This window comes from Melanostigma gelatinosum (assembly GCF_949748355.1).
Source record: "Melanostigma gelatinosum genome assembly, chromosome: 16".
NCBI lineage: Eukaryota > Metazoa > Chordata > Actinopteri > Perciformes > Zoarcidae > Melanostigma > Melanostigma gelatinosum.
In genome coordinates, this window is record NC_136649.1 from 15,302,704 (window position 1) to 15,309,208 (window position 6,505).

Here is a 6,505-nt window from a genome sequence, read left to right on the forward strand (position 1 = left end):
GCTGAAGAGCATGACCCTCTGTATGTATATGTGATATGTGATGGTAAAACAGGCTTATTCAGACTCTGTATTTTAGTGATTGAACTCTTTGATTGGGTCACAGTGACCCAATCAAAGGAAGCAGTATAAAGGTCCATGTATCTGACTATGTTGTCAGAGCACCTCTAACAGATGACGGCGATGTGTCTGTGAGACGTGTTCTCTTTGCTTGCAAGCAAATAAATTGACTATTGCAACTTTGATCCTTCATCAAGAACTCTGTTTCATTTGACATTGATTGATTAACACTGTAACTCTCTTCTCCCGACTTTTCATAGAAATATTCCACAACAAGCTCCTCTATCTCTCAGCGTTTCTCTTCCTCAAACTGCCTCAAGTCTCCTTAGCCTCGACTTCTTTCCCCCCGCGTGCCTCTTTTCCCCTCTTTCTTTCTCCCTGCGTTCCTCTCTCTGCCTTTCTAGCGGCTTCTCTCTGTATCAGTCGACACTTCTTAAGCCCCAGCTGGGGAAAAATACGGTGGCTTGGTGGGGGGAGGGTTTCAAAAGGGTAAGTGATTGCCCTCTAGGGGACGAAGCAGAGAAAACCAAAAAAAAATGCAGGAAGCCTTATCGCCCCAGCCTCCAATAGCGCTGCTGGCTACCACCCAGAGCCGCGGGGGGGGGGGGGGGGGGCTAGATGCTACGCTGCCTCTTGACACAGCAAACTCAGCAGGGAGCCTTCTATCCATGCCTGACTGTATGGGCTCAACTATAGGCTGCACAGCCGAATGCTATTGCTTTGCTTGCGTTATACAGTGCAACATGAGCATTAATCCAAATGGATAACAAAAAAAATGATGGGTTAAATGTATTTAATATATTCAACTGTTATTACAATGATATAAATCATTTGTGTGTATGCATGCAAGTGTTTCCTTGGAGCAAGCATTGCTATCAGTGAGGGTCTATGGGCTGCTGCAGATGTGTTGTGGGTGCTCACACACAACACACAACATCGTAAAGCAGACTGCACTACTGACCTATTTCCTTCACTCCAATGCAGACAGGAAGGAGACCTCGCAAAAAAAGCAAAACAAAAACACGGAGCCACTCAGAGAGCTGTCTCTGAAATGCATTGGGTTATACTAAAGTGTATGATCGCAACCACTACCAGCTGCTAAAATGCATCCTTCTACAGCATCCACGCGACTGCAACAGTGTCCAAGCGCCACCTTCAGTATCCAACCTGAGGGAGGAGGGGGGGGGGAGCAAATAATCACATAGCCTACATCTTTTCCTCCAGATACATCTGCAAAGAGTGTCTGCCAGTCTGGAGAATACCCCCCCCCCCCCCTTTTCTTCCGTGTTTTCTTCCTTCGTGTTTAAAATAAGGGAATAGACCTTATAGTCTTATGTGCGTCTCAGGAGCGCATGGTGCTAACTGTGTGTTTAATATGCCTGTCTCGCCCGGCGTGTTGCCCCAGACACTGTGTAGCACAAATCCCCACCTCCCCTCCAACGAGAGCTCGGGAGGGAGGAATAAAAGGGTGAAGGGGGAGTCTTGGACGGAGTCTGCTGGGCGGAGCGGAAGAGATCTGATTGGATGGCGGCCCGTGACGCAGGGGACGTGAAAAAGCTGATAACTAGTTAAGAAGGCAGTTTGTAAGTCTGGAAAAAGAGTGCAGAGCTTGAGACTATTCAACGCGCAGTGGACGTGGACGAACCGGCGCAAACACAGAGCTCAGCCTTCTTGGCAGAGTGCAGAAGGGCTGACAGACACGGCAGCGTCCGGACACAAAGTGACTTTAAAACGGAGGACAATGGTGCAGCACACAGACAACAGCGAGACGGACGGGAGCATGTCCAGGGAGGCTACCGACTCGGAGGAGAGTGAATTTATGGCATGCAGCCCCGTGCCGATAAACCCGGACTGGTGCAAAACGGCCACCGGTCACATCAAGAGACCGATGAACGCGTTCATGGTCTGGTCGAAAATCGAGAGGAGAAAGATCATGGAGCAGTCGCCGGACATGCACAACGCGGAGATTTCCAAGCGCCTGGGGAAGAGGTGGAAGATGCTCAAGGACAGCGAAAAGATCCCGTTCATCAGAGAAGCCGAGAGGCTGCGGCTAAAACACATGGCCGACTACCCCGACTACAAGTACAGACCCAAGAAAAAACCAAAGCTCGACAGTTCGAAATCTTCGGCGCCGTCTCCGGAGAAGTGCGGCAAAATTGCAAAGACTCCCAGCAAGAAGTGCTCAAAGATAAAGACGAAGAGCGGCTCCAAGTCATCCCACGGCTACGGGGAGAACTGCGTGTTTCCCAGCTTAAAAGTTACAAAGACTGTGAAAATTGAGCTCACCGACGAGGAAGACGAGTACGAGGAGGACTACCGGATGGGGATTAAGGCGAGGGATGAGGAGCGTCTGAGGCCGTACAATGTAGCCAAAGTTCCCGCGAGCCCAACTTTGAGCTCCTCGGCCGAGTCCGAGGGGACGAGCATGTACGAAGAAGTGCGGAACAACAACAGACTGTTTTACAATATCAAAAACATTACCAAGCAGAGCACATTGCACGCTGCTTCCGTCTCACCAGCATCCTCCAGGTCGGTCTCCACATCCTCCTCCAGCAGCTCCTCTTCCGGAGAGGACGCGGACGATTTGCTGTTTGACTTTAGTTTAAATTTCGCCCCCAGCGCCCCAGGCTCGGAGCTGGGCAACCCCAATTCAGGAAACCTCTCCCTGTCTCTTGTGGATAAGGACCTGGACTCTTTCAGCGAGGGCAGCCTGGGCTCTCACTTTGAATTCCCAGACTATTGCACGCCAGAACTCAGTGAGATGATTGCCGGGGACTGGCTGGAGGCGAACTTTTCCGACCTGGTCTTCACATACTGAATTTGAAGAAAGAAGAAAAAAAAAAAAAGTTCCTCAAGTAATAACGGAGAGGGAAGAAAGTAAATTATATATGTGTCCTGGTCAAGTTGTCCCTAGCCCTGCCTCCTGTGGGTTTTCTGAATGGTCCTAGAGGGAAGGTGGAGGACCAAGGAGGCGAGGTGAGGTTTGAGGAATGAGATGCTTATGAAGCTGGTAGCAAAAAAAAAAAAAAAAAAAAAAAGAGCAAAGTCTGCAGACGTTTTATTTCTGGCAGCATGACAGGGTTTTATGGATTTTTTCCCCCGTAGGTCTGCATTTACTGTTCAGCTTAAACGGACCACAAAAGGGAAAAATACGTGAACTTCTATGCATCTTATCCTCTTAAAAAAACAAAAATAACTGCAGGGAGCTAAAAAAAACGGACTGTGGACAGACTCAAAAGCAAATCTGTGAACTGACAATTGTTCAGGATGTTACTTTACAACGGTTTATGTCATTTCTAAATGCCGCAAAAATGTTTGTTTGTTTTTTTGTAACTGATTCAGTTTACCTCCTGGTTTGGTAAATTACGCAGCCTAAACCTCTGCAGAATAGGCCTACAGGTGTGGAGGAAACATTTTGATACATAACAGACCTCATCTTTTTAAAAGAAAAGTAAGATATTTTCAGGCATATTTTTGTACAGTTCAAAGGGAATGTTCTTACTGTGCTTTCAGTGAGTTTCAGGCACTTCTTCCCTTTATCATTTGTTTTTAGCATGCAAGGGAGTCCTGGTTTTAAGGATTAAGTTAAATTAAAACTTGCATCAAAAATGCCTTGTGATTTCAAACTAGGTTTTGTACAGTTGTAGAGCAGATTTGTTGAGTATTTGTAGACGATACAGTGGCATCATGGGGAACACATACCTCAGAGCTGGAACTAGTTTCAAGATTGTATATGTACTGTAATATAGTAAAGTTAGGAGTTTATGTATATCATACTCGTGATATGTGGATGGGTCCCAATCGCAGGTGTGAAACTGGATTTTGGTATTTTTTATGGCACATACTGTTTTTCCCCCCTCTCATTTTTTGTGCAATATATACTCTTAAGATACAGACCATCAACAATTGTAGCAGGCGATGGAAAAACAGACTTGTGCACTGTCAACATCATTTCATGTTATGATGCTGAAGCCTGTCCAGGCAGAAAAATAAACAAATCAGCTGGCACTGATACAAAACTATATAATATGGCCTCATGGTGTGATGCATACTATATAAACAGATTGATTTCACAATTTGAATGTAATTTGACACATAATGGGCAAATCTGACACGAAACAGAATCTGACTGAAAATTAAGGGGAAAAGGAGTTCTGCAGAAGGGCATATAGTCTGATACAGTGGTGGTCTGGCATTTGTTTCACAAGCAAGCAAAAAAGAACATTCCATAGTCCTGTTTCATGAAATGGAACTTTATTTTAAAACTGAAGACTGCCTTCTTTTTTTTAAAACATTAACCATAAACCTGTATTTTTTATTTCTTGCACTTAAAAAAAAGCAGATATTGTTTATTTTTGGGTTCTACATATGAAGTCTGTTTGATAAAAAAAGGTTTTGGAATATGACCTAATTATATGCCAAGACATTTTGTTTGGAAGTTCTAGGCAGTAGTTACTTCACATTCCAAGTGTGAATCTGTCTTTGACTCATCTTTTAATAAATAAGTACCTACCACCATCGACTGTCCTTTCAGTTTGTGAATATATGTACACAAATGTGTTATTTGTTGCATTTGCAAAGGATGTGATGACAGAGTGATGCCTATTTTGTATGTAGGCGGATCCTCTGACATGGATGGGCTCAAACTAACATGTGATTTCACATTTAATAAAAAGGAAAAAAAAGGAAACTTTTAAACTGCAGTGTTGAGGTGTTTTACTGTCCCTGTTTGTGTTGAGCCTTCTTTCACGACTACGCCTCCCTTAAAACGGACACTGCGGCTTTAAGGAATTGAATTGCCCGCTTGCCTGCCCCGAGCGATGGGATTGGTCGGCTCGGTGGTCTCCTTGGAGACGGAGCTGGAAACAGGAGCCGCTCCAAACAGCATGTGGGAGCTCTGTCTGTCTGGCTTCCATTCAGAAAAGTAGCTCTCTGCCCGGAGAGCTGCGCGAACAGAGGGCTGAAAAAAAAATGTCTCGGTGTGAAATATGTTCGCTCAGGGATAAACAAATGTTTCTTATTCCAGACCGATACGGTTCAATCTCTAAAAATGTTTAGTCTTCTTCAAAAACACAATTCACATGTGAAAGTAAACTCTAAAGTCCACTAATCTTCCAGGTCAGTAGTTAAATGTGTGTTGGGAACGGGGGCAGTAGGTCAGTGTGACAAGTAGTGTTGCTTAAAAATGATTATTCCAGTGGTTGGCGGTTGCAGTCCGTACTGAGTACCACAGCATTTCCACCTGGGATTTCAGTAAAATAAAAGTAAATATTGGGACACAAAACGAGTCGGGATGCGGTACTGGATGACGTAATATAAAAAACATAAACAGGAGGGTAAAATATACTGTGGGAAGCAGCTTGTGTACATGAATACAGTCGTGATGCTGCTTGATTGTGCTATGACTCACACTGCTGTATGTAAGTACTCTGATATGAAAGTTGTTCATCAGAAAAGGATGCACAACAGCACAACACATCTCCGCCACATATGATGTCATGTAGAATACAATTAGCATCACAAACCATTCATTTAAAGTGATAGCATCTTCACAGCGTTGCTTCCCGTATGCCCCCAGAGGACCGCCGACGCAGCCGTTTGCCTCCTCTGAGGCCTGGTTAGGTAGACCCACCTTTTACAAATCATATGTAAAGGACCAGAGGCATTGGTCACTGATAGATTTGTGTTCATTACAGCAATAGAATCTAATGATGAATATTTTCCATCCACAGCTGCACTATTGCACTATTCCATTAAATCAGTTTGCAAATCTGTAATAAAACATTTATCTATCTATTACTTTACCTGACCTATTGGTTAAAGTTGCTAATGGGTTCCAGGGCTATTCCCAATAGAATCTCAACATTGATTTTGTGTTCCTCTGAAATATCTGCTCAGGGCTAATGACACCGGTACATGTTGAAATGAAATTAGTGACCCGTTGAAATTTCCTTCTATTTCCTCCTTAAAATAAATAAACGGAAATCTAGAACGCTCCCGAGACGCTGAGTGAGATACCGTCCTCCCAGGAATTAAGCGTGGGGGGATATCGTGGCGACAAAAGAAAGTAATTTCCAATCCCTTGAGCGTTTAAATCATTCATATAACCCAGGATGTCACAGTCAAACGCTGGACGTGACACCGATACCAAGACCTCTGCCACAGAACTGAAGGCTGGAGGTTGATCTCCCGGTTTGCAACTTGCTTAAATTGGACTTCTAAAATATGTCAATGCTATCTCAGTTGCTCATAGATAAAATCCCTCTGTGACCGGTCTCTTGTCTAAGTCCACTGATGTTAAATCCAGTAACAATAAGAGCGGTTCTGTTTCTTTTCTTTTTTTTCCACCGCACTGACTCATCCAGCTAGCTCAGTTCCATTACATCACTGCTTAGCTCATGCCGCTGCGCAGTAAGAGTCCATGTCGTGTCATCGTTGAGCCATGTGT

General features: G+C 44.4%; 1 protein-coding gene across 1 annotated transcript; it reads left to right on the forward strand.

Moving 5' to 3' along the window:
• The first annotated feature begins 1,668 nt into the window (after nucleotides 1-1,668).
• On the forward strand, nucleotides 1,669-4,701 carry sox11a (SRY-box transcription factor 11a). Its single transcript, XM_079287156.1, has one exon. It carries the CDS (start codon nucleotides 1,799-1,801, stop codon nucleotides 2,873-2,875), a length of 1,077 nt encoding a protein of 358 aa, XP_079143282.1. The 5' UTR covers nucleotides 1,669-1,798; the 3' UTR covers nucleotides 2,876-4,701.
• Nucleotides 4,702-6,505: the final 1,804 nt, after the last annotated feature.

Excerpts from the sequence above, each read along its gene's own strand:
- sox11a (XM_079287156.1), top strand. The coding sequence starts at position 1,799 with ATGGTGCAGCACACAGACAACAGCGAGACGGACGGGAGCATGTCCAGG.